Genomic DNA, 27,621 nt, shown 5'->3' on the forward strand with positions numbered 1-27,621 from the left:
GAAGCTTTCAAATGGGACGTATTATCTCTCTATATATGTTGTCTCGCGTCATGACTAATTTGGTCTCTGTATGACGTCATTGCAGGAGAGACTTGCCATGGGGGGTTATGGCATGTCGAGCCTTGGGACGCTCTAAGTTTATTCCATGAAATGTGACATTCTAGTATCCTGATACGTGAAACTCCACACGAGAAACTCCGAGACGAAACTCCGACACGAAATTCCGACACGAACCTCGAACGAAATCTAATATAACGTACGAGTATTCATCACGAAGGGCGAGGAGATCATAAAGTGGATTGCATAATTGGCTTGCACCTGATTACTCATTGCCTTTTTAATGCCAGGACAAGCCAACCGGACATAGATCTCAAAAACCCCTCGTCTCTACCGTACTATATCATGCAGATCGTAAGAACAAAACTATGACGACACGTGATCTGATAAGGGCCAAAGCCCGCTGAATTCCAGAGAGCCACGAAATGACAGAAACGATTCGATACAGGAGAAAGAAAAGGAGAAGGAGAAAAAGAAGCCCAAACAAGAAAGGGATTGCGAGTCACGTGGCCTACAATCAAACGAGACAATCGTCCACCGAGGCCTGCCTGGCCGAGGTAAGCAACACAGGTATCAACCTGTATCATGACCGTTCAAATCTCAATACCCCCTCTTTCGCCCAACAGTCCAGTGTAAAGGAAAAGAAACCATATCATATTTGGATTAGTGTGTTTCAGGTTAGGGTTCGGGATTTAATTCGTGAGAGTGTGGTAGTATACATATCTGATTTCGAATATCGCTGTAACCGTTACCTATAAATATGAAAGTCATCTCTCCTTAATATTCTCCATATTTTCTATGTTGACCAACCTACCTAGATATATACACATTGATTTAGACTGAGGAAGTTACTAAAAGGGTGTACAACTAGAACTCAACGTGGGTCTGGCCCATCATCAATTGCATCCCTAGCCGAATTTTGCAGGAGAGGAATAGGAAGTAGGGTTCATTTCCGCATAGTGCCTAGGATCGGACCAGGACTCAAGCGAATCCGGTGCTGATTACCCAGCTCACGTCGTCGTTGAATGAAGCAGTGGCGTCGAACGTCTGAACACCACCATTGCTCGCGGCGTAGAGCACGTTGTCGTAGTGGCGGAAATAGCGAGTAGGGTAGCTCCAAGATCGAATAGAATTACCTTGGCTATTTAAACCGGTCTGCGGACAGAACGTGGCGTCTTCATAGAACTGCTTCGTGCCGTCGTTGGCGTTGAGCAAGAGCTCGAAGTTATAGTGCCGTATGAAGCTGCCGGGGGTGTCGACGGATTCGAACGAGAAGCAGCCACTATTGGCGAGGCCGGTTGTAACTGTCCAACTGGCTTGCTGTTTGAGGACAGTGGTACTAGACGATGAGACGACCTGGGTATTGACAGTAGAGCCATTGTGTGCGATGTAGCGCGTCGTGTAGCCGGGCGTGGTGGCCCGCAGCGAGATCGAAGAACCAGCGGTGAGCGCCGGGCCGCTGGTCAGCGACGTTATAGCGTATTTGGCGGCTACGATGTTAGCTTGCACCGAGTTTTCGGTGGCATCGGACGGATAGCCGGAGGTCATCACGCCCTCGTAGAACGTGCCCTGGGCGCCGTTGCTGTTGTCGCCGCCGATGCCAAGAATTATAGCACCCTCTTTGCTCATCGGATTGTAGCCAGACACACTTGGACGTGCGCCACTGTAGTAGGTCGATAGCGAGCCGGACGCAGCATTAGCGCCACGGATTGCCCACTGGTTTGGCTCTCCCTTGATAGCCGCAGTGACGAAACGGTAGGAAATGGATGGGTCACCAGCGTTGTTTGTAGCGCTGGAGCCAGAAAACAAGCCGTTCTCGAGATCGACCATGATCCAAGGGCCACTGCCAGAGCCGGTTCCCCATACAGTGTTGTCGCCATAGTAGATGGCCTCCATGTGGCCGTTGCCTGTATCTGTACTGCTGGTTTCAGCGTTGCCATAGTCGTAGCAGCAAGCATCGTTGTAGTGAGTCCCATCAAGGACAGCGTAAATACCTTCCGCCGCGTCGCCTGTAGCTGTGCCGCTGGCGGCATTGTTGCGGTAGCCGGTACCGGGGGACATGAAGACGCCATACGCCTTTTGACCATTCAGCGTGACTGGTGCGCCAACAGCGCTAGCCAGATTGTCGTAACCATTGGATTCTGGGCCGCTGAAACCGCCGGGCGGAGCCTGGGTGAGATGATTACCCCGGCCTGACTGGTCATAAATGATCGTGATGAGGCAGGTCGTGCCAGCACAAAAGGTGTCTTGGGAGGCCGCATTCGCGACACCGCCGGCGGAAAGTGGCGCGATGTTGGATGTGGCACCGTCGGAGCCTCGTTTCACTTGGTAGAGTGAGCCAGTGTAGGCGTCGTACAAGGCACGAGTGGTACTATGCGCGGCGACGCAGGGAGTGTTGCCAGAAGAGTAGATGTCACAGGGCGCAGCATCGACAAGAGAGATCGTGGCAACAAGGCCTAGGGCAGCTACGTAGACACGTTCGAGGCTTAGTCGTAAGGACATGTTTGATCACGTTTAAAGAAACAGACTAAAACCGGCGACCAGATGCTTGAACGGCCACTGAACTAGAACTGTCAGCGCAGCATCTAGCCTATCCTTTTATAATCTTCTTGCAGCCTTTCAGGATTTCCATCTTCTAGATCAGGGGTGGCTCGCGACACTAAAGTGGCGCGGATTTTCCTCCAATAGTTATAGCTAGAGTGTGCATTATTTACTTGATAATAACAGGAAAGTATGATCTCTGGAAGCTCGGTTAATACTGAAAGCAGAGTGAGTATCAAGCTTAATCGACAATACTTCTAAGACTATATAACTAGTGAATAGTTAAGTTTATTATCTTTATACCTGAATAACATATTGGGGAAGGTATATAGATTAGCTTCTGGTCCTAGATAACAAGCTTACCATTTGATAAAATTAAGAAGAGCTTCAAGATTAAAAAATCATCATGATAATATAATACTTCATCTAAGTATCGTGCTGAATAGTGACGGATTTATGCTAAAAAAAATCTTGCCGAATAAGCCTGTAATGTGTATATATTCAAATCCTGGTTGCCGGAAACCAGAAATTCAGACTTTTTGGAGGATTGTGATTTAATCAGATGGATGATTTTGTTCCACCTCTGATACTTGCGAGAAGCAGCCTTAAACGTGTCACAGGGCCTTATTCATGCAATGCTACAGAGCGACAGCTCCGTTTCGACGGGGCTATCTTGGCCGTTTCGAATGTACCCCGCATAATGGCAAGTAGCATTAGTATAATAAGGACCAAGCAGGCTGTGCCACCGGGATTTTTCCTATTTCTCCTTGATGGGAGGAGACATTTAGCCGAAACAACTAACTAAATGTAGTTGAACATTCCAACCTACCCTGGAAGTAGACAAGCCTAGCCAGTGTAGGATTGTGGCGCCCGAGAAGTCCACTCGTGAAGTTTGATTACGGGGGCGCTCGCGCCCATGCGACTCTGGTAATTTGATTGGCGAAGCGGGGCCTCGGAAGGGAGATACGTTCGGTAGCATAGACTCTCGCTGCGGGTAAGGGGAATCTTGAAGAATCCCTCATGATCCTCCATGTGATGTACCAGGGGTAGATCATTCCTCCGAAACCCTGAGCATAAAGCTGGGGATTCTGTCGCCTTCAATTCTCCCTGCATAATCGACAGTCTATTTACACAGCTAAGTGGATTAAACCCCAACAAGACAATAATGTACTCGGAACGGCTTATTGCCTTCGTGCCGAGAATATAGCCGTATCTTGTCTCAATTAAGGTTAGCAATAGGGTGTATCGGCTGGTAGAATCTAATTACAGTATCTGGTCTGCTTTTATGTACCCCTTGTAGATCTGACCTCACCCTAAGGTCCTTTCGAAAGGGCACCAGCAAACCGAAGAAGAACCGAGTATTGACAAAAAACTGTCGTCTCAAAACAAAACCGATGAAATAGACATGTGAAAGAAATTTCACATGTATCATATCACCACCAAACGCACTCATCCTATGGACAGACTCGTCGCTTACCCGAGAATATCGAAGACAACTAGGGTTAGCTCCTTTGGTTGCGTAGATAGAATATGTAGCTAAAAAAAACTCCAAAAAAGTGTACATACAACAGTCAGGATTCGCTGGTGGTCACCCACCCAACTACTAACTGACCGGCGTGTGGCTTAAGTACGGCTGAGCGGACGGGAAGCCCTGTTCTCCACACCCTGTGGTCGTATGTATCAGTTTAAGAGTTAATTATAATGATATTTGAAATATAGCAAGCTATAGAGTTATGTGATGAAGAGTGAGTGCGCAATAGACAGGGTGAGAATCACCCATGTCTCGCGACCACTGCATTGGCCCCTTCAGCTGAACAACGGCAAGGGATATTCAGATTTTTATGCAAACTGTCGAAATCTAGGCGTACGAGGGTCCCACATGGAAGTGTAAATCACGAAGAAAAATAATTGTCTGTCTGAATTTGTCAGGGTAAAATACCCACTAGTATGTCCATCTGCCGCATCCCTATCACCTGACCTCCCATTATGGAATGTGGCAACTAAGTGCAATTTCCACTCCTTTACAGAATCCCGCATTTCTTTCCGCTTTCTGCTCCCTATAAATACAGACATGATAGATAGCCTGAATACCATCGTTTTCATCCTTGTCAAATCTGACTACCTGGTAGGATTACTAGTGAATACGCCTTTTCCGCATTTTCACAGAATTCAATCTAGGGATGCCCAACAATAGAAGGGCGAATTAACTAGTAAACAACTAATACAAAATAGGAAATAGGCGGTGAGAGTCTCATTCTTGACACAAACTTCAATACTCCTTCGTAATGGTCCTCGTACAAAGGTTTCCCGAAGCGGGATCAGACGGCAGGTTGAGCTTCTCCATCATAGAAACTATATCATCGCAGTTGTCGCTCTCTACTTGTTTTCTTGTCGTCAGGTATTCTTGGATGAAGGCGGAAGCGTCCTCGCGCGAAGAAAACTTTTGGTGACAAAAGCGGGGCTGCTTATGCACTTGAGGCTCCGCACCATTGCTATGATGACAGAATAGCGTGAACAGTTGAAAGAGCATTCACAAACAGAATAGAAACATATATGTATTTGAGATGAATCGCTTCTCCTTCTCTGCCGTTTGCCACAGCGTATATCGGTTTGGACTGATTCTGAAATAGCTTTTTCTCAGGGCCAAGGAAATGGATTTCAGATATTTTATATCCGTTTTCGACAAGATAGTCCAGCCCTTCTCGTAAACTTGGGAAGCCTTTATGTTTTGCCTTTAAACGTCAGTCAAGGCGTCAGCGATAGATCTCAATAGAAATTAGTATATCTCAGCAGTGTTAAATAGGCCAGGTTTAGAATACCATGATGGATTTATGACGCCTGAAATATGCCCGCGAGCGATGCGTGATATTGCTTTGCTCTGTGTTTTGGCATCCTTCGGGCAAAAACAGTGTAGAATAAAGAAAGCCCGTAGGACTAGTTGAAGCTTTTTTTTTTTTTTCAACTCCATGAACAGAGCCAAAGTCTGTGCGGTCGACTCAATAAGTTGAGGCTAGTTTTGTGGGCCACGTCAGCTGGCTGAGTGCTGAAGTAGAAGGAGGCGAACTGCCGGAATCTTTCCCCATCCTGTCAACAGCTGTGGCAGTATGACCCCTGCTCTTACATACATCAAGCAGCACTGCCCCTCGAAGGTAAGGCGCACAGTGCGTGTCCTGCTTATCTCATTTTTTGATGTCACACCTTTGCAAACAGAGAATTATTTCTTCTCAGCCTCATTGTTCCTAGAATGAACGAGGGCGAGCTGGCTTATGCATGCAAGAAACAAGGGTACTTTGAAACGTGTTCTGGATTGTACGGCTGCCCGCACTGCGGAGAAAGCCGAAAGGAAGTGATGCGAACCATCCCACAAATGCTACGTGCATACAGCCGGTCGAAGTTCTTTCCGTGAGATATGCGAATATTCAGAACGGCTTACCCCTCGCCTGAGAGCTCGATGCCTCGACTACGGTGGTAAAAACCCAACTAGCGATCGTCAACTGGCAGAGGATGAACTGCTCTCTAGAGCTGCACATATTATGTTATTACTTACTGCTGCGGTCAAAAATTGCTGGCTCCTTAGGGTATTCAGCATTATAGACTTGTGCAATATTTCAATGGTTGGCTCCTCCCCTTTGAATATATACCAAGTCATTGTGAGTTGAACATAGACATTCTCCCACTCAAACAAGGCAGCAAATCAAAATTGATTGAAAACTCATATATGCATACATGAGCACGAGACGTCCGACCTAGCGTCTTCGGCCGATTCTTGGAATCTGCCCCTAGCAAGGAGCGTCCTTTTCAACGTACGTCGTCTTTGAAAATTAACGACATAAAGAGGAACCACAATTAAATCGGGCAAAGCGGCTAATCCAAGGTATGGGTTGGTTGACAATGTGATGCAGTTGCATAAACGCGCACGGACTTGGTGTTCTGCAACTGCGGAGCTGATGCGTCGTGGTATGAGCTGATTGGATGCTTGAACTGGACTCAATAGTATGCCAAGACCTAGTCCGCACACAGAGCCTCATTGTCCACATTGTTCCTGTATATAAGATCCACACGACTATTTATCGAATTGAGAGATAGAAAGAATCATGGAAGCCTTTGGGGGAGCGGCCTCGGCGATTGCTATTTACAATCAGCTGGAAGCATGTATTCGAGGTCTTCGTCGACTATACAAAACCTTTGAATTCGCCGAGCAGGAGATAGGACAGCTTATTGACGAGGTTTCCGCTTGTCAAAGTCTCTCTGAGATATTCAATGATGTCAGTCGCCCGCTGACAGGCCGAGTTATTAAGTTGGCTATCGAGAAGAAGCTGGATAAAACGCTAGAGTCTCAGGCCACTTCGGCTCACGAGCAGATTGGTCATATCACGTCGAAGCTAAAGCCTCTGATGAAAGGGAGTATTTCCAGTCAATTTGATAAATTAATAGCAAAGATATGGTGGCATTACACCAGAGACGAGACCCAGACTTTACTTGCCACTTTGGGTTGTGTGAAGCTCAGTCTTTCCGTATTTACGTCTCTGTTGGCATTGGATTGCTCTCTGATGGAATCGAAACAATCATCAACAACAAATCAACATTATGAAGCGCTTTTTAGCCAGATGTGAGTATTCTAAAGTAGATAAACACACTCTGTCTACGACTAATATACGTCTACGAGTTACAGAAAGCGTTTGAAGAAAATTGTTCAACGCCAGACTGAGTCTTTACAAAATACGACAAGCAGAATGAGCCAATTAAAAGACGGCACATATGAGCCGAACTGGACGTTCAACGCGAACTCAATAGTTATTATCATTCAGCAAATTCAAGAAGAGACTATGGCTGAGGCACGGAAATTTACTGACCGTGAATTGGTCAATTCGCGCGTTCTAATACCGACACAAGCGAGGACCGATCCTGTGAGCCTAAGTACGATTTTATCACGAAATCCTACGGTCATTAGACCAAACAATTCATGGTCCAATTCAGCGAGTCGTTCGCCCAGCCTACTTGCATCATCAAAGAGTCAAGAGACACCATCCCGGACAGATGTGAACGCTTTCAGAATGTATAAAAAAGACAAGAAGACTATAATCCATGATTATGGAGATAATAGCAGGGAGATATATGAACCAGGCTCTTCTTCATCTTCCATTCAAGGAAACAGCAGACATAATCACAGCATGTCTGTACCTGTACCACCTTTTGTTGGATTGGATTGGCAGAAGGGGCATCGAAGGGGACGCGACTCTTGAGAACATCCTTGAAACTACACATAAGCTTTTCATTCTTAATTTGAATAGTGTCAGACTGTTGCTGAAGAGATAGATGACTCGACTGAAGTACTTTCTGAGAGTTGGCAGGCTGACTGGCCCATCCACTCAGATAGTAATACCCTTCGCATATATTTGAAAGCGCGAGCATAAATGCTTTTGTATCCGGGTCTCCTGGTTGTCGAGCGCTGTTCAATACAAGAGGGATTATCTTCCACATTTCAATAAAGCATTGGATCTAACCACGATCTAGATCCAAATCGTTGATAATGTATCTGTCCTTTAGATTCTCGATGAAATATGGAGATAATATTGGTCCATCGGGTCTCTGTGGTCGATCGGTGACGTGGTCAAAGCCAGTATTGACACTTGTGTCGAACGCGCACCCTGGATGCTTTTCCGCCTGATGTAGCATGCTTTACAGCACTAGCTAGACATGAAACTGTCCTGGCTCTATAGATTGATCAAGCCTTTGCCAACGTTGAGCATAATCTCAAGGATCCCGGGGGAGGGGGGGAGATGAAGGCGGGAGCAAGGTTTTCCGAATGAACCCCTATCATGTCCCAATCAACAACGAGACATTCACTGCCATGGTTCGCAACTTTGAACATACATGCCCACTCACTGACCTATCTGGACGTGTGTTGGGGTAGCTCGCCTTGGCGAGGACGACATGCGGGTTGACATCGAGGTGGTCGCCCATGGACTTCCTCTCTTTCCATTTTACAGAATTACGCACACACTCGGAAGATCAACTTCGTGTCTTGATCTTTCATATCCTTTTTGGATAGCTACATCGCAATTCACATCAAGTCTGCACTCCCAGGGGAGCTTAAACATGATTATCCGACTTGATATTGTCAATCATCTTGAGAGAACGAATGCCATCATCCTTGATACTGTCCCTCTGGCTTTCCATATCATCTATTTCTTTGCTCGGCTCATCTACAGCCTGACCCGCAACTTTGGCTGTCTCAAAATGTGCCCCTCGTCTCTCGGGACCCAGAGCGGTTGTCAGGGCGATTAAAAGGGCGATGACAGCCGTTGCAACTGCCATGGTCGGCCCGTAAGCATCGACTGGCTTACCTGTCTTGGATTTGACCTTGATAGACGACGAAATAGCATTGACAATTTGAGTCGATGGGGATGAAATCATGTTACCCAGTTGATAAGTCAAACCGGGAAAACTGGATCGGAATTGCGGTGGAGCGAGCTCGTTTAGGTGAATAGGAATGACCCCGAAGGCTGCTTGGGCCCAGAATTGCAGGAAAAATCCAGTGGCACTGAGTGAGGTCCATTTATTGGGTAGAATCCATGCCGGGATCATGCAGCAAGACATAAGAACCGAGACAATGATCGAACGGCGCCGGCCGAAGAATTGCGAGATGTATCCCATGATTGTGCCACCAACACAAGCGCCCGTTAGCGCCAAAATAGATGCCCGAGCAGCAGAGTTGTTTGGGAGTTCCTTCTCAGTGAGCAGAAAGGTAATGTAGGAGTCTTGCGATGTGTGAACATAACTGTTGAACCATGCCATGAGGATGATACAATAGATCCACATGCGCCACTCCTTAGATAGCATCGTCTTTGTTTCAGCCCAAAAAGCGCGTGCACTGATGGGCTTGTTGTTTCTCGCTTTCTTGGCCTCCGTGAATTGCCTTGACTCGGGGAATAGTATTCTCACAAGAGCAACAAGGAAGGAAAAACCTGCTCCGACCCAGAACATAATCTTCCAGCTGTCCTTGGAGCCTCCAATGCCGAGGTTGACACTAGCTGCCACGACATATCCCATTGAATATCCTTGTTGGAGAATACCGGACATAAGACCGCGGGCCTCTGTTGGGCAGTTCTCAAGTGCCATAGCTGTAGCATTCCCATAAATACCACCCATAAAGAGCCCAAAAAGGGCCCGGACTCCCAGAAAGGCCCCGAAAGTCTTCGCATAAGTGGTAGCAATTTGTAAGACCCCTAGGACAAGCAAGTTGATAACCATAGGCCATTTGCGACCAAATCGATCTCCTGCAAGTCCGAAGAAAAGGGCACCTACGCTCCTGAGCAAAAGTGTCAAAGTGATTGCCGTGGTCACATTTGTATAGGACGTGTTATAGTATTCAGACAATTTCACTGTCTGAATAGAAAGGCCGTTAAAGTCGACGGCATCCGCCATCCATGCTGCGAGTCCGACCATAAAGTAAAGCCAGCCTTTAGCACTTAGTGTTGAAGCCAGCGCAAATGGGTTTCTGAGCGGGGCTGGGCTCTGCCATTCGCAATGGATTTCACCCTCTTCATTCGTAAGCACTGCTCGTTGTTTCCATCTAAACAAATCACACCAGGACTGTTTGGCTGTCGCCCAAATACCCTTCGCAACGGGGTCGGCGAGTGTTCCAGCTTCACCAGCTATCATTGACATAGTTCCAAACGCAAATTAACAAGATCCACAATCGATAGATTCTAGAAAAACGGGGCTTTTGAATGAGTAACAGAAGCAGCGATGACAGATTTGAATTTGTGGGAGTAGAAGAACAACGGTATACTTGGGGCAACTATATAGATCCCGGAAAAGTACTCATAAGCAACTTCTTGCCGGTGCATCTTTAGGCGGAGCATCCCTAAGCATATTGATCGTGGGATCAATTCCGGCATTCTACAATGATTAGTACATGCTATTGGGCACGCAGGGGTAAATCCTTTGCGGGGAAATCATGATTAGGCTAGCGCAGAAACCATTGCCGTTCTTCCGCTAGTTACAGGATTTAATGAGCGGTACTAGATGTGGGCGGTTACGCGTAGCCGCATGAACAAAGGCACTTTGAAAACTCGCTTGTTGAATATGATTTTTAAAGAATTTTATGAATTCTAATACAAATATGTTTTCTCGGTGTAACGATACTCTCTCTCCGCTTAATAGTGAGCATTCGTGTGTGTCCAGGCCAGGGTACGGCCACCATATCTGGTCTGATTTCCAATCTGACTGCGAATACAACTAAATCACCGTCTGCTTCCACCAAACTGAGCTTAATATGAGATGTTTTACCCGATGTTTATCAACTTTATCAGCCCCGTCAGCTCCTGTTTGTCTATATAGCTGGCCCAGGCCATCTCTTATGTTTCCCTTCTATACATCTCAATGTACCCGATTCTTCTATCTGTTCCATATCCTCCATTCAAACATATGGCTCTTGTATAGTGTCCACAGGTTTATATTTAGTGGTAGGGTGAGGTTTTGTAGTGGAAGTAGCCAACAACAGCCTCAAAGATTTTGACAACGCATCATTTGTTCGTATTCACTATTTCCTGCAACCGAAAAGTCTATATGACAGTTTGATCAGGCCGACCTGGGATTTTTGTTAAAAAGGAGCCATTGAGAACAAACATACACATATGAAATAAGTGAAAATAAGTGATGCGCAGAGCTCTTTCAAGCAGCACATGAAAGCTTATAGAAGCCCATTAAGATTGCTACGGTGGTTCTTCATGCTTCTTAATTTTCTTCGAAGCTCTGTATCCGGAATCGCGCCATCATAGATCCTTGCTACCTTGGCGGGAAGACCTGCTAGCTCCGGAAAGCTAGATTCTTTGCCTACCTCCAACTTTCGGGCATCATGTCCAAAGAGCCAATCCTTCCGCGCTGTAAATGCCCAGAATACAGGATTCGTTGCTTTATCCTCTTTCATCAACGAATCACGGCGCTCTCGCTCAGGTCCATCATATAGGTGGAGCCACTCTTGCAAAATGCGCGTATTCTTAGCAACATATGCTGCTCTCGGCAGTCTTTGAAGCTCGTACATTTTCAGTGCTTGATGAATATCGTCACATTCCCGAAGTGCTGCTTGCAGTGTTGCAGCATCCTCCGTTGCTTGGGCAGCTCCTTGAGCCATGTAAGGCATCATAGGATGGCACGCATCACCTAGGATCGCAACCTTTCCACTAGGATGAACCCATCGTTCCAGTTGATCAAAATCAGCGAGTTTCCACTTGAGGTATGTGCTTGCCATGCTGCACAGCTTTCGTACGGGCTCACACCATCCTGCAAAGCGTCGAACAAGCTCAGAATTATCAGCCTGAGAGCGCCACTCATCTTCCCCTACGGGCTTTCCCACGTCAGTCGCATGCGTTATGTCGATAATAATGTTGTACAGCTCTCCTCCTCGCAACGGATAACCAACGGCATGTGCTTCAGGGCCCATCCAATGAACTGCCCAGGCCTGCTCCACCAGGTGCCTTGTTGCAGGGTCCGCCAAAAGCGGCCCCACGGGTACAAGGACTCGGTACGCCACGTCGCCAGTGTCTTGAGGTTCCAAAGGCTTCCCGTTTATGATATTTCTGACTGCAGATTTGATTCCATCAGCGCAGATCACAAGGTCCGCCTCCATGCGCTTTCCAGAGGCTAAGACCACTGCAGGTGCATCGAAGTCGTAGGTTTCTACCCGGGAGTCCATCATCAACGTGACGTTTTTGTGTTCCGAAACGGCGTCGACCAGCACCTTGATCAGATCTGCACGGTGAAGGAAGTAGTACGGCGATCCGTACTTGTCCTTGACATCGCTGAAGGGGCAGTCGGCGAGGATATTTCCTTTCCAGTCAACAAAGCGATTGCCGAGAGAAATTTCTTTTTTGACTTTGCTGAAATCAACACCCCAGCTAAGACTCAAACGCGAGGAGTTGGGCGGTACACGAATTCCAGCACCGACCTTTACACATCTTTTTAGCAAGCAAAATACGACATATCGAAGTGGCTCTTACCTCCAGGAACTTCTTGACAGATTCAAGCACAGTAACTTTGTGTCCATCCGAGCCCAAAGCCAGCGCGGTTTGAAGTCCACCAATGCCTCCTCCCACCACAATGACATTAAGTTCTTTCATGCTGTTCAAGTTGAGGGTTTAGAACAGCTCAGTCTGTCGCTGTTGTATGTAAGCTTCAGAAGGTGTTTGGAGTTGTCGAGGAGGGTTGGGTTTTATCAGTTGAGCTCCGCACGTGTCCCTTTGGAATATATATTGTTTGAGATTCGATTCACCGCAAGGGAGAAGCTTAGTGCGATGCAAAATTTCTACCTCAATTGTCTACGTGGTGCAATCTGGTTTGGGGAGGGGAAGTGGGCGAATCGCCTATGACAAGTTAGAGCAACTCTGTAAACTAACTGATTACCCGGTCAAACTTGGGAAAGGTCGCTCCGACCGAGGAACCAAAAAATTACGACTTGTATCCGCATTCTGGTTCGTGCTATGTGGATCGAACGCAGCGAATCGCCGCCAATTCTACACGACGGACCGTGCATTTACGAGTAACGACTAATGGAGAATCACCGAGTAAGGACTATTCCAGTAAGCCCAACATGTATTATTCTTTATACTTCCTTAGAAGATGACGATAGTCTGCTTGAGGAACAATCCTGTTTTTCATTGCATCACTAAATTCTAAACCCTAACACATTTTTCTCAACTCCTGTTTGGTCCTCTGAATTCCCTCGATAACAAAACAGTATTAGTATAACTACCAGTAAGCTATAAAGACGAGCAATCCTACAAATCTAAAAGGCTGGAAGGAATAGATCGCAGCAGAGATAGGAATTGGATCTGTTTTGAGCTGAGGGCAGGATGTGAAGCAATGATTATACACCTTTAAAGTACCTCTATCAGACATCTTTTGCTGTTTGGATATGCTCTTTCATTCCTCGGACCACTCAATCGCGAGAAATGGTCAAACAAGAAGAATAAGGGAGAGATTTCAGGCAATCTGATCCGCGTCAACGTGTTTTTATCTTCATCAAGTTCCTACACTTGCCTAAATATGCTCATAACACGCTCTTCCCCCAATTCCCTGGGCATGTCGGCCTTTTCAGCCATTTCATGGAGACCTTCGCGACTGTCTTCATAGCATCGATACTGGCAGAAACACCACAATATGTGGTGCAGCGTAGAATATTTGGGATGAAGGTCAGACAAATCCACAACTTTTTCGAAGTGTCAGGAATGTCTAGGTTATTAAGAGATGAATGATGCCTGGGTACTTAATTGGTTGAAATTGAAAATGATACGAGAAACAAAGCTGACCTCTATACTAATTTTGGTACTCCCTCATGTTAACTTTTCATGTTACCGCTGAAAACCGAGTCCTGGTTCTCTTTATGGTAATGGTTGGTTGGACTCAAACTTCGTTACGGAAGTGGATCACTTCTCTCTTGTATTGTAGATTTGTTCGTTGGTCACAAGCGATGACCGCCGGCGGCGGATGGTGGAGAGCGGATACTTGCTGTCGAATCTGCGGCGGATATTTGCAGGCAGCTTTCCGCTTTGCCATCTGGTCCACCACTCATGCCCCGCTTTTAGGAAAGCCGAGCGCAATTGTGGGGGAAGGAATCATTGCAATTTTGGATGCGGGGAACTTTGATTATTTTTTCGGCCATTTCTTTCCCCTGGAAAGCAATACGTACGCGACTTTCCCCTCATAATAATTACTTGGGACTCTTAAGACACTGAACTACAAGCCGGACCAATTCACTATGGAAAGCAAACTCATAACCTTGGACTCAATCAACTATTATGTGCTCCATGAAGGCGCAAAAGACAGACCATTGGTCATTCTTTGTCATGCACTGATGGCAAATCACCACATGTGGGATTCAACTGTCGGTGACCTTCACAAGGCTGGCTTTAGCACCTTGCGATTCGACCATATCGGACATAACAAGACGACTTTCTCTACCTCGGAGGCCGCGACACGAGAATACCATTTCGACGATGTCGTCAGACACATTCATGAGCTTGTCCAACGAGTAGCGCCAGGGCAGGCCCCCTTTGGATTCGTCGGCTGCAGCGTTGGTGGAGTACTCGCAATTCGCTACGCACAAATGTACCCCGGAACCTTGAATAAGGTTATGTCGTGTGACGCACCAGGGTTGACGAGTTTGGAGGTAGCAAAGCCTCTATGGAAGGCACGAATTTCTCAGTTTCAGAATGAAGGCGTGGAAAATCTGGCAAAAGCCACAGTCGAACGATGGTTTCCTGAACCGTGCCGTGAAGAAGTCCGCTCCGGAATGCTGGAACAAACCCGAGCATGCACATTTGAGGGTTATCGAGCCTGTGCTATCGCGGTCATGAATTATGACTACTTCGCCGAACTGAAGCGAATCGAGAAGGAGCAAGTTCTAGTACTTGCTGGAGCAAATGATACAGCAATCGGGCCCCGTGAAATCCTGGTCAATGTTGCAAATGCAATCCCCGGCGCCAAATATATCCTGATGGAAAATGTCGGCCATATCCCTCCCTATCACGACTCTAGTGGCTTCAACAAAATCATGTTGGAATTTTTGGGATCCAAAGAGCAATCTCTCCTGTGAGAGCGCATACCCCCAATAAGTTTTTCTGAAAATTAGATGTTAGATTTCCTCCAACTGTATGCAAATTCATGATATTCCTTAAGCTATAGCATATATCATAGTAACAGGTCCTGAACATGTATAAGCTCCCCGGCACTTTTCTGTTTTGTTCGTAGTGTTTGTAGTTGCTTTTTGGATCTCATAAAAGACCCCGGGAGCGTCCTGACATTCCTGCCCAGATAAAGTCAAGGATTTTCCGATTCCATCGGCGGCCCAAAGTCAAGGTCAGCCAATGGGTCAAACATAAAGCTTTCGCCCATGAAATCTCCATGAAACAGATTTGAACCCATAGTGCTCTCCCAGTTGTTGAACGCAGAAGGGTTTAAGTCTAACATTTGCGGGATGCGTGAGAAGGCATCCAGATAAGCATTTAGGTTGCTTGGAAACTGAGAATGGCGTGGCCCTGACTCCACGAGTTGTTTGGATGTGTTTATGTTTTCTCTTAGCGCAGGGCTGGTTGAAGAAGGGGAAACGATCTCTGAGAAGTCTCGCGATATTTGTATCAACCGCCTCATCGTCCTATTGCCAGGTCCTTTGTGCAATATGTCCTGGATCTGCTTAACCATCTCGTGGATCTCTCGCAGTTGCGAAGGATCCGATGTTTTTGAAGTATCCAGCAGATATAGAGAGAGAATCAAATTGCATTGATATGCAAACACCCCGTCAAGCCAGAGGTTAGCGTTGTAGCGGCCCCTCTTCCAGAGACAGTGGATGAGTTTCCAACAATCTAGAGCCCCTTGGAAGCAAACGTCCTTGTAATTCAAGATCTCGGCATTGGCCGTGATACTAGCATTTAGACCATGGGAAATGTACAGGGCCCTGAGAAGAAACGGCCTGGTAAGCATGATTCTTGCATATTGATACCGCACATGTATCATGAGGATTTGTCGCATATGGCTCGGATAGGCATGATCCAACTTTCTTTCGTCAAAGTCAAGAAATGCGGGCAAATTTTCCTTCCAATTGTCGAGGTCATGGAGCAGTTGATGGCATGTTCTTATATTGGGCAGACCTTGCAAATCATTCGATAGACTCAAACTTTGGTCCATCTGGGCCTCGCGAATTTTGCCAACTATGCGTGCCAATGTGACATCATGCTGAAGGTATCCTGGTGGCCAATAGAATCCTTGATCCAAAATAGACTCATTGGGTAGGTCGACGATGATCTCCACATCTTCCAAGGCACTAGGCCGCCCGAGGAAAGCACTGGCGTACTGCTCAAATATGTAGAGAGAACACCATATCTGTTTGCGTAGCTCTTTCTCGAGAGGGAGAAAATAGATATCTGAACGGTGCACCACTTTATTGCCTCGATGGAGCCCTAAACCAATAGCCATTCTCACAGCGCAGCCACTTAGAACCCAAGATGCGTTCCTCTCGTTGGCAAAATTCATGTAGACGGAGAAAAGGGCGAACGCGGTGACAGCCTGAAGAGTGCCAGAAAGCATGAGATGGGATATCTCCAAGAAAGAATCATTCACGAGTTGTCTCTTCATCGAGGTCAATCTCTCCCACTCCGAGTTGTCCCTTTGGCTCAAAGTGGACAGGCGCCACTCACAGCCAAACGCGATGGCCAGCCTAAAACATACAGCCCATCCGACATCGATTGTTTGGGTTTCGGGGGATCGAATTCGATCCAAAATAGCCTGAAACGACGGTCGGTGGAATAGTGCAATATTAATGTGCACTTGGGTAAAAAATAATTCCACAAGGTCATCAGTTTCCTTCTTTGAGGGAAGGGCTTGCAGTAGCTTAAGGAGCCGAACAGCACCCTGCTCGGACGGTCTCTGACTTTCAAGTTGGACGTAATCTATTGCAGGCAATTCCGGGACAGCGCCTTGATCCTCCCCCATGGTTCGAGCATATTGATCTCTGATGAAGGTGTGGCGAAGGCTTTCATTTGAACCCACACCAGGTCTCCCATCTGCCTCTGCTGCTAACAATTCCCGCATTTTGCGGACATATGCCATTGAGCTGGATGATCCGAAATATGAAAGGGTTCCGGAAGGGCTCTGCAGCATGCGCTCATAGAAACTCGTAATAGATGAGGTTTGTGTCTGTTCCACTGTCGATGTAGACTGGCTTCCTTGGTGAGTGATGGAATTTTGCAGCTCGGCAGTATTACTGCGGACTTCGGTATTTATATTCGAGGCATTTTCAGCTTCAAGGACTCCTCGTCGCGAATCAGACTGGCAGTGAGAGATTAGTCTGTTGCCATGTTCGATTGCTTGGGACAGCTGAATAATCTCGTCTGTATTGTTCGTATTGACTTCTGGGAATAAATTGTTGACTAGATCCTCTAGTGCCCGGAGGTGTGACGTTTGTGAGTTGTCTTCGGGTCCTGGAACATGGATGCGAGGTTTGCGGGGTATCGTAGAAGTGCACTCGACATTATGCTCGAGGCACAGCTTGCAAGAGCTCTGCTCTGCTGTACTCCGGACACATTTCCGCCGCCGAACCTTACAGAGGTCACAGCTAATTGCCGCGCGTTTCCTCAACTGGTCTGGGACGCGACGCCGGGATTTGCTCGATTTCATGGCTAAATAGTTGAAATCTTCGATTCGTAAGGCGCTCTCACTCGCTGCACCATGCGGTACTGTTTGGACTTGGTCAAGTGGAATTTCGGCGATGATGATGATCATTAAGGGCAGGCTGTCCTTACCCGGCAAAGAGGATGTCGGTAGGTCTCTAGCGTGCCCCACATGGGAGAACAGAAAATGAGGTTTGGCCGATTGGTCCGGGTGTGAGATACAACAATGGTAGCCAGTTTAAGCAGACAAACTAAACTAACTATAAATAAAGCACTTGAAATTCAAAAAGCCAATCGACAAAAAAGAAAAACATACAACAGCCAGGATTCGCTGGTGGTCACCCACCCAACTACTAACTGGCCGGCGTGTGGCTTAAGTACGGCTGAGCGGACGGGAAGCCCTGTTCTCCACACCCTGTGGTCGTATGTATCAGTTTCGGAGCTAACTATAATGATATGTGAGATATAGCTAGCCTGTATAAATAGGTATTGAAGGTGAGTGCGCAATAGGGGATGAGAAACCGGGGGAGATTCACCCTTTATACATATCAAGAGTCAGTGCAGATGAGTCTCCAGAAATGACCAAGTAAGATATTGAAGGATCACTAGCTTCATTAATCGTTCTTCTTGTCCTGTGGCCACAGGTTCTTCGGCGTGTACTCCGTGTACCAAGTTCCCCAGCCTGCCAACCTCCCAATCACCTTCACAATTCCAAAGACTGTCCTCGTCAAGGTCTTTTGCATCCATCGGGGCGTGCTAGGTGGGCAAAAAGCGATAAAGTTATCTCGGTAAGCGCATAGATAAAAGAATCGCAGAACGGCCCACGGAAGGCCTCCAAAGATCTCTGCATCTCCAACTATTGAAAAGGCATTGCGAAAAAAGACTATTTTGCTGCTATCTTCTTTAGAGGAGCAAACAGGTTAGTTGTTTCTTAGGAGATTTAGTATAAGAGGGTTCATGCCGTTGTCTGTCCATTCTTCAATGAGAAGTTCGTCCCCAGCATCCATATCAGCCCTGCAGAAATCATGCACATCGAAGAGCTTGAATGTGGCCTTATCGCCAGGTCGTAACAAGCGGAGATTTCCATTTATCCAAACATTTGCTCTGCCTTGCAGTATCTTGATATACTCAACATGAGTTTCATGCCAGTGCGCACCAGGTGACCATCTCGAGCCAACAGGTACCTGCATTATTTGATGTGTAGACTCGGATGACACCATCGTTGAAACCATCGGCGAACCAGGCAGATGGACAGTGATCACGTGTCGCTGTGCAGGAAGTTTGTAGCTCAACGAGCAGAGTTCTGCAGTATTTGTTAGGATAAGAATTGTCATTTGAATAGAATTGTACGATGTGTGAGAAGGCGGAAAAGAGATGAAATCGAATGGATTTAGACAAGTGGCAAAGGATGGGAAAGGCAGTTCGAAGGTGAGAAAAGAAGGGTTAGAACTACCAACCCTGTGAGACACGATAATTTGTCATCCCGGCAAGGGTGTCTCGGAAAGATTCCTGTGTGAATTAATTGGACAAGGGCAATGATACAAACCCCACATTCTGAACCTACGGAATTAAGCTTTCTATCAGCTGAATAGCTGAGACTTGGGGTCCGTCAGGGAACCGTGCGGTCATCGTATAGAAGATGTCAACTCTGAATATCCAGCTAATGCTCACGATGCAATTTAACTATCTTCATCGTTCGTCACATCCGTCTCGATGGTACAGACAGCAGTTCATTACGTCTTGGCAGTCCAGAAACTGTTTGCAAACTTCTTATAGATACGACTATCACTTTACTTTCACATAGGCCCATTGTTCCGAGCGTACGAGATACTGATAATCTCCTAGTTTCTACTCTGTCGAGCCGCTTCATCTCAGTGGTAGTATTATTGCGGTGTGCTGTCATTAAATATGCAGTTCTTCCCTACCGGAAGACATTAACACCGTGCAGACTGCAAGTAGATGAGACCTGCTTATTCCCGCCTTTGAAAATCTCCCAATCATGCCTTGGCAGCAATCTGTCCTCGTTCCCGCTGTCTGCGAATTTCCGCTGCTATCACGTCCTCCGGTTCCGGCGCTTCAATGGGGTGCTTCTTAAAGAAATAACCTGCAACTAGGGCAATGATACAGATACCACCCATCCAGATGGTAGTCGCACTACCAATAGGTTAGTTTCACTAAAATGAGACTAGAACCCAAAGTCTACATACCTGAACCCAGGGATATAACGAGGGGCATCCTTATCTGGCCACAAGAACACACCATAAATAGAAGCTGTATTCCCGAGAGCATTCACAAGCCCAATGGCAACAGCTCTCTTTTCAGCAGGGTAGCAGATGGTATTGGCTACCCACATAAGCACCAATGGAGAAGTTCCATAGATGCACCCAAAAGCAAAGGTATTAAAAATGTCTGATTCGATTGGCTTAGTACTCTCTCCAATACCTGAAGTCCCGAGAAATATAAGGAGACTTACAGCGCACGGTGTTGTTAGTGTTCGCACAGACGATGATGAAAAACACAGTCCCAATGCCGGAAAAGAGAGAGACAAAGTAGGATTTGTTTTTGAAATGGTCAGCGGTGAATGACATGACCAAAATGGAGACGACAGCGCAAGCATAAGGTGGAATTGTATGGTCTGAATATTTAGCATTAAATACCGACCAGGAAAGCACATAAAGGAACTTACATTGCCCTTCCCAGTCCTTCCAGCCAAAAGATTCCACCAATGTTGGGATGAAATACTGGATAGTTTGCGCCCCTGTCACAAGGGCATAAAGGAGAGCGAGTATCCAGGTTCTCCAATCTGTCACTACCATCTTAAGAGCTTCCTTCTCGGTGATTCTTCCATGGGCACTTTGGGCGTTACCCAGACCATCATAGGCAAGACGTTGTGCAGCGAGGAGCTGCTCTTCAGGAGTAAGCCAACGAGTGCTTGAAGGGTAGTCAGCCATGAAGAACCAGAGTACACAACCAACAAAAGTTGAACCACAGCCTTCAATAATCTAGATACCCAGTGGATTATTAGCGGTACCCAATCAATTGGGGGGAATTAATCCATACAAATAGCCATCTCCATCCAGCTATTCCACGCGCCCCATCAAGATATTCGGTGATGACGCCAGCCAGTAGTCCCGAAAGCGCTCCTGCAATTGGAACGGCAGTATAGTAAACCGCAAATCTACTGGCAAGCTCATATCGACGGTACCTAGGAAGATGAGATTTCATGCTGAAGTAAGTCTAGAAGTTGGGAATGCAAGACATACCATGATGAGAGATAGAATGCAATACCTGGGGCAAAGCCTGATTCAACAAACCCAAGGACAAAGCGGACCCCAGCGAGTTGCTGCCAATTCTTTGTCAGAGACATGAAACTAGCGACCACCCCCCATACCAAAGCTAGACCACAAAGATACAGGGATGGCCGCACTCGGGCAATGACCATATTTGATGGAATCTCGAAGATGACATAAGAGACGAAGAACAACAACAGAATGACTGAGTATTGATTGGATGTTAGGTTGAAATCATCAGCAAGGCCTCCAGTCTTTGCGTTTCTGTGGTAGAAGAAGTTCAGGTCAGCTGTGTATCACAAAAACATATTTTATGACATTTGAAAATATCACGAACCCAATGTTGGCGCGATCGAGGTAGCCCATCACAAAGAGTATCCAGCAGCATGGCTAAACGTTTGAGATGGTTAGTAACATGTCCCTCCTGATACTCTCAGAGACGTAATGGTATCGTACGATAATGCGGAAGTCTAGTTTTCGAAGTAATTTTTTCTCAGCGTCACAGCCAGGGACATAGGCTGCTGCCAGAGACATCCCTATGGCTTGATCAATGCCCTCCTCCCATTCCTGGGTTGATTTCTCATCAGTTGGATGACCAGACATGATTCTGGTCCTGATTTGATTAATAGATCTTGGGCCAAGAGTGTATATTTAATGATCGACTTCCTGAGGGGTGCTGCATCGGTATAAATATGAACTGCTTTGTCTGGGGAAGCTGGGGGAATTACTGCAAGGTCTCCGCAAAATAAATAGTTAGACTGTGGGGAAAGCTGATTGCCGGCATTTCGCCGTCTAGGCCGTCGGGAAATGCGGGCCATCCCCGAGTCACGAGAAAGATCAGCCCGGGCCCGAAGCTGTTAAAATCTTCCTAGTCTCTTGTTAATTCCTGATTCGAGGAGCTCATAGCCTGCAGGATACATTTGAATGGTGGCTGTTATAGCTAATCCACTTTTGTCGTGCCTGGGCAGACATTCCTCTGCTCAAGCCCCGCTAACTAGTTAGTTGTTGTATCAGTGCAGATTAGTCTCCGCGTAAACCCAGAGGTTCGACGAGTTCCACTGATAGGTCTAAACTTTAATACAAATACCGTAAGTCCCGTTCATGACTTCCCAAGGAACAACTTCGTGCGAGAAACAATCCAAGTCCCACTGAGAGGAGTAGCGGCAGACTTGGAGTAATTAGACCAATGAGAATCACCATTGCTGACGGAGATCACGCATTTTAGATTTACATTCGGGCCGACAAAAGCTCGCAAACTGGGAGAAGTTCTAACTAGTGCTGTGACCGGTATGGCACATTTCTGCTCAGCTAATAAAATCAAGATCATATATTGACTATAATTTTAGGTGTTTTGTTTACAAAATCAAGCTTGTCTACCACACCGTTGAACCTTGCCTGTGTGACCAGTCGTAACGGAACTACGCATACGGAACCGCGTATGACGGGACCGCTGTCTCGGGAACCCGTTGGCATCTGTCTCAGGAACCCGTCATGCTGGCATCCACAATGCAGACTTCCATGACCCTGGTAACTCCGACATGATGCAAGGTTGAGGACTGCGTTTGAGGACTACGTTTGAGGATTGCGTTTGACAGTTGAGAAAGGACATGGACTGTTGTAGATAAATAGAGACTCTTCCTCTGTCTCTTCTTTCCTTTCTCAACTTGGATCTCCCGTCGACTACGTACTCAAATTGAATTCTTTATTGATTTTCTTTCTTGATCTGACATCCGGTCACAGCCTGTACCAAAACCCTCATGAGTTTGAAAAATCACGTCTTACCACTGTATTTCAAGCTATCACGAAGGGAGCGTGAGTGGGTATGAGATGGCATTGGCTGAAATAACGAGTAGCTATGTTCATGTCTTACCAGATTGAAGGGTCGATCCTGACGCGCGTCAATGCTTTGTGGCTGTAATTGTTGTCCACGGCTGGGGTTCTTGGTTCATGTGGGATCCAAGGCGCCGGGCGGTGTTGGATGGGACTTAGGCTAAGACGAGATATCTCCATTGTCATAAGCCTGAATATTTACATTCTGTCAGACATGAGGCTACCATACCAAATTCGGCCCCTTAATTACTGGGGCCGGTTTGGCTTATCTAATTGATTTGTGTATTAACGTAAACCACGGGCGAGTGGCCCACCCACTCGCAACCGTACGCATTTAATTCAATATAAGTCAATTACCAACGCCTATTTTACATATGAAATACCCGCATACTAATCAGGGCATTTAGTCCTCCTATGCCCTATTTGCCAGCAATTTGAACACCGCGGTGGCGCACGCTGCTTGGTTGGTTCCGCTGCCGACGAAGGACCTGCTTCGGCAGTGTTTTCCACTTCAACGACTAATTGATCATCCAACATTCGCTGTACATTGTCCTCGCCTGTCATTCCTACTTCACTATCCATCCATTTGCTAGGTTTTGCCTGCTTTTGTTTCGTTTGGTTGACCTGGGAGCGTAGTTTCTCAATCTCGCGTGCCGATATAGCACTCTTATGCATCTCTCTTTCGTATCCTTTGACTAATTGCGCGAAAGCCTGTACAATAGGACTAGGCGGTGAATGCATACGCTGGCGAAGGAGCTTATTGATTGAATGTGCCTGACGACTTAGGTCCTTTGTATGATGAGGTGTATGGGGGACAAAACTGCTACTGTCGCTCCCACTAGTCCCTGGTGGTGATGGTGTATATATATCGGCAAGCAAAATATTTAGCTTGTCTAGCACACGCTGCGCATCTAGCGGAACGAGGCCAGCAGCGGCAAAGCTATTTCGTATAGTAATGCCTTGATATGCTTCATCTCGGGCACGTGGATATGTAGTAAGGAAATCAAGCTTATCAATATGGTTCCGGCCCCAGCGAATCCAGTCCTGGATAAGCTGACCATATGATCGCTTAATAACAGCAAAGCAGCCCACATCGAGAGGTTGTAATAGATGTGAGGAATGCGGTGGCATACATATAGAAACAATATTGTTTTCTATACATAAATCATCAAATGCTGCGGTCATATGGCTTCCATGGCCGTCTAATATTAATAGACGCCATACCCCCTGCGTGCGCTGTGTAGTCAATGGAATAAAATGGTGTTTTAACCATCGTAGACCAATTTCATCAGTAGTCCATCCATTGTCGCTCGTTTCGAGGCGCCAATCGGACGGAAGATCCACGAACCAAGGCTGATTATATCGCTTGCCTTTGAAGATGATAGTAGGCGGAAGCGCCCATCCACTTGCATTGACTGTTTCAATAGCAGTGACCCATTCGCGATTACCAGGGCGTACTAACTTGCGCCTACCATAGTATTCCCTGCGTGTAACAACCTTTGAGGTGCTTGTAATACCCATTGCGAAGCCCGTTTCGTCAAAATTATAGATGTCCATAGGCAGAATACCATATTGCTCAATAGTGCGTCGGACAGTAGTAAACCAATCCCGAATAACCACTGGATCTTCACATTGAGCGCGCTTATAGTCATAGCCCCTACTAAAGCGCATTGTAAGGTCGTCGTGGCGTTTCATAAAAGTCCCTGACCAATTAACTCCGACTGTTTGGATAGGGTCCTCGCCGCGCTTCGCAAGTAGAATATTTGCCATTTCTCGTATTAGGGCGTGATCGGCAGCAATTCCTCGGTCGTCCATAGAAAGAAGCCATTTCTTTAACGATTCCTCTTCTAATTGGGTCAATTTTGTGTTATTTGCGCGTGTAGTAGGACGATAGGTCTGGCCCGCGAGCCTGTTCCGGAGGGTGGTTCTGGGAATACCAAATCGACGTGCCGCTTCACGAATATTGACAATTTCGTTGTTCTTGTATGCTTGTATTGCGAGTAGGACCCTTCCTTCCTGATTAGAAGAATTAGGGCCCGATATACTGCGTTTTGGTGGCATGGTGGATGGTTGAGGAGAGTAGGAACGCGTCGGAGACGCGATTTGGGGGCAGGTGGGCCACTCGCCCGTGGTTTACGTTAGTTAGTTAAGTTAACTAAAATGGTCCCTCCTTCTTGTCATTTACAGAACCAGAGAAGAAGAGATTTGTTCATTCAGGATTTGAACTTCCATGTTGGGACGTCGTACGTGCCTGATTTGACACATTCTTGAACAGCTGCACGCTTCCTGGCTGCTGTAGACCCTTTCCTTCCCACAGCCATCTGTCCCTTCACGCGTTAAAGATTCCAATTCGGCAAACGTCCATTCCCATTGTCATATTCCTGCAAATTCTGGGCCTCCTGGCCCTCACCTACCTGGTCTGGAGCTTAGTGGCCATGGAGCTCAATTATCGTCGCGCGTCCTCGATGGGGATTCCATTAGTGCGTCTGCCTATCGATCCCCAAATATTGCTTGGATGATCATCGAGCCTCATCTCTGGCCGGTGTTCGACCATCTGCCAGTTGACTGGGGCACCTTTGGACGTTATTCTCGTCGCGGATGGTACTTCTCCGACAGAGGCGAGTCACATCGACGTTACGGCCCTATGTGGGCTATAGTAACGCCGGTTGACGTATACATCAACATCGCCGATTCTGAAGCTATCCATGACATTTTTCAGCGTCGGACGGATTTCATCCGCCCTAGTAAAATGTACAGTAAGTCCGTCAACGCCGTTATTCATCCAGACGATCATGCGGCTAACTTGTATGCTTTGTCGTAGAGGTGCTTGAGGTGTACGGGCCTTGTATCTCCACAGCTAGCTGGACGGACTGGCCGCGTCATCGGAAAGTGCTGGCCACTCCTTTTAACGAAAATATCATGTCCTTTGTGTGGGATGAAAGTCTCGAGCAAAGTAGCCAGATGCTCGATATCTGGGCTGCCCCAGACATCAATCAGATCCCTAGCATTGCGAAAGATACTCGCACACTCTCGCTGAATGTTCTTGCTGCCACGGGATTTCGCAAGTCATATCCGTTTCGTAGCGCCAATGGCCGTCAAGAGGAGAAAAACCAAGAGACGGCAAACTACCGTGATGCCCTACAGACTGTGCTCGACAATTGTATCTTATTGATGATAGCGCCACGGAAAATGCTGACTCTCTCGTTTGCTCCTAAGCGCTGGCATATTCTTGCAAAGGCTGCCGATGATTTCAAACATTACATGGTCCGTATGCTAAACGAGGAGACCAAGGCATTGAACGAGGGAAAGACCGGCTCTGGCGGTCTCATGACATCTTTTGTGCACGCAATGGATCTTAGACAAAAGGAAGACACGATGAAAGCAACAGACAAATCGCCGCGAAAAGGACTTACCGTCAACGAGATCTTTGGGAACATTTTTCATCATCAACTTCGCCGGTCACGACACCACTGCCAATACCCTAAGTTTTGCTTTGCTTCTTTTGGCGGCACATCCAGAGGTTCAGAACTGGATGTCTGATGAACTACAGTCAATCACCGTCACAAAAGGCCGCTATGCCGAGCTCTTCCCCAGACTTACCCGCTGCAAAGCTGTTATGGTACGTCAAACCCCATCTCCTTTTCATACCTATAATTCTGATCTTCGTAGCTTAAAACTCTCCGTCATTTCCCTCCTATACCGTCTCTACCGAAATGGACTAGTGATCAGCTTCAAGCGCTAAGGGTAGGTGAGAAAACCGTGATAATTCCTCCAAGCGTAGGGATTAACCCAAGCATCCTCACCATGCACATTCATCCTCAACATTGGGAGGACCCGCTAGCCTGGAAGCCCTCGCGGTGGGTAACAATATCTAAAGAGGTAGACGCAGCGACTACGATGAATACGAGGAAATCGTCACTCCGCCCCGTTGTACGTATTTCCCCTGGTCAGAAGGCCCACAGAACTGTCCGGGCAATAAGTTCTCGCAGGTGGAGTTTGTCGCAGTAATGGCGAATCTGTTTCATGATCACCGGATTTGCGCTATCCAGAACGCCGGTGAAACGCCTGAACAGACGCGCGAGAGGATCTTAGCCACCACGAGGGATGTGGATCTGCAGCTGCTGCTTCGGATGAGAGATGCAGATCAGGTGCGCTTGATGTGCAAGCGGATGTAGAGGGAAGGGCCCACTTTGGAGGTGATCTGTGCTCTAGTAGGGATAGTTGCATCGATATTAACAAGCGATGAGGGCTATGGTTAATCAATATGGTTTCTCGGTTCTCTCTTTATTTTCCCTTTTTGTGGATGTGCCTGGGCCTCGGAATCAATTCATATATTTATAAAAAGGAGCTTGCTAAGGGCCATAGACGTAAGAAGTATCGACAAACTCTAGCCGACGGGACGAGTATGTGAAGATATATTACTTAACCTAGAATAAGTGAATCAATGTACTAATATTGGTCGTAAAGCGTATTATTTGCAGAAAAGCTGAACTTTATCGAGCGACACTGGGGGAGGAGAACTACGAAAGATCGCGAGGAACAAAGAAAATTTACAGAAGCGTCTAACTAATAATCAACAAGCCAATCGACAAAAAAGAAAAACATACAACAGCACAAGTATGATGGTGGTCACCCAGGGTCGCCCAATCGGGCATGGGCGATCCCGCCGCTCTTCAGGCGGATTCAGGCGGCAATTCAGGACCCTGAATAGTCTTCACCCATGACTGCCTGAAGGC

General features: G+C 46.9%; 8 protein-coding genes across 8 annotated transcripts; 2 read left to right on the forward strand and 6 right to left on the reverse strand.

Annotated features, from left to right (window-relative positions):
- Window positions 1-1,038: 1,038 nt before the first annotated feature.
- On the reverse strand, window positions 1,039-2,559 carry N7510_011561 (alpha-L-arabinofuranosidase B; the record flags this gene model as incomplete). Its single annotated transcript, XM_056983486.1, has 1 exon — window positions 1,039-2,559. The coding sequence occupies one exon, from the start codon at window positions 2,557-2,559 to the stop codon at window positions 1,039-1,041; it is 1,521 nt and encodes a 506-aa protein (XP_056828980.1).
- Window positions 2,560-3,444: 885 nt separating this feature from the next.
- Window positions 3,445-3,711, reverse strand: N7510_011562 (uncharacterized protein; the record flags this gene model as incomplete). Its single annotated transcript, XM_056983487.1, has 1 exon — window positions 3,445-3,711. One exon carries the CDS (start codon window positions 3,709-3,711, stop codon window positions 3,445-3,447), a length of 267 nt encoding a protein of 88 aa, XP_056828981.1.
- A 4,980-nt stretch (window positions 3,712-8,691) lies between these two features.
- N7510_011563 (carboxylic acid transport protein) lies at window positions 8,692-10,263 on the reverse strand (the record flags this gene model as incomplete). The annotated part of the gene is made up of 1 exon (XM_056983488.1): window positions 8,692-10,263. One exon carries the CDS (start codon window positions 10,261-10,263, stop codon window positions 8,692-8,694), a length of 1,572 nt encoding a protein of 523 aa, XP_056828982.1.
- Window positions 10,264-11,296: 1,033 nt separating this feature from the next.
- N7510_011564 (uncharacterized protein) lies at window positions 11,297-12,722 on the reverse strand (the record flags this gene model as incomplete). The annotated part of the gene is made up of 2 exons (XM_056983489.1): window positions 11,297-12,550; window positions 12,603-12,722. 2 exons carry the CDS (start codon window positions 12,720-12,722, stop codon window positions 11,297-11,299), a joined length of 1,374 nt encoding a protein of 457 aa, XP_056828983.1.
- Window positions 12,723-14,359: 1,637 nt separating this feature from the next.
- On the forward strand, window positions 14,360-15,196 carry N7510_011565 (uncharacterized protein; the record flags this gene model as incomplete). Its single annotated transcript, XM_056983490.1, has 1 exon — window positions 14,360-15,196. One exon carries the CDS (start codon window positions 14,360-14,362, stop codon window positions 15,194-15,196), a length of 837 nt encoding a protein of 278 aa, XP_056828984.1.
- Window positions 15,197-15,420: 224 nt separating this feature from the next.
- On the reverse strand, window positions 15,421-17,877 carry N7510_011566 (Zn(II)2Cys6 transcription factor; the record flags this gene model as incomplete). Its single annotated transcript, XM_056983491.1, has 1 exon — window positions 15,421-17,877. The coding sequence occupies one exon, from the start codon at window positions 17,875-17,877 to the stop codon at window positions 15,421-15,423; it is 2,457 nt and encodes an 818-aa protein (XP_056828985.1).
- Window positions 17,878-19,762: 1,885 nt separating this feature from the next.
- N7510_011567 (uncharacterized protein) lies at window positions 19,763-21,658 on the reverse strand (the record flags this gene model as incomplete). Its single annotated transcript, XM_056983492.1, has 8 exons — window positions 19,763-19,919; window positions 19,973-20,174; window positions 20,239-20,400; window positions 20,452-20,767; window positions 20,826-20,970; window positions 21,029-21,319; window positions 21,393-21,445; window positions 21,512-21,658. The coding sequence occupies 8 exons, from the start codon at window positions 21,656-21,658 to the stop codon at window positions 19,763-19,765; spliced, it is 1,473 nt and encodes a 490-aa protein (XP_056828986.1).
- A 3,742-nt stretch (window positions 21,659-25,400) lies between these two features.
- N7510_011568 (cytochrome P450) lies at window positions 25,401-27,060 on the forward strand (the record flags this gene model as incomplete). Its single annotated transcript, XM_056983493.1, has 5 exons — window positions 25,401-25,641; window positions 25,707-26,299; window positions 26,436-26,504; window positions 26,555-26,815; window positions 26,875-27,060. The coding sequence occupies 5 exons, from the start codon at window positions 25,401-25,403 to the stop codon at window positions 27,058-27,060; spliced, it is 1,350 nt and encodes a 449-aa protein (XP_056828987.1).
- Window positions 27,061-27,621: the final 561 nt, after the last annotated feature.

Source organism: Penicillium lagena, assembly GCF_028827675.1.
Source record: "Penicillium lagena strain IBT 129212 chromosome Unknown utg000008l_segment0_segment0, whole genome shotgun sequence".
NCBI classification, from domain to species: domain Eukaryota; kingdom Fungi; phylum Ascomycota; class Eurotiomycetes; order Eurotiales; family Aspergillaceae; genus Penicillium; species Penicillium lagena.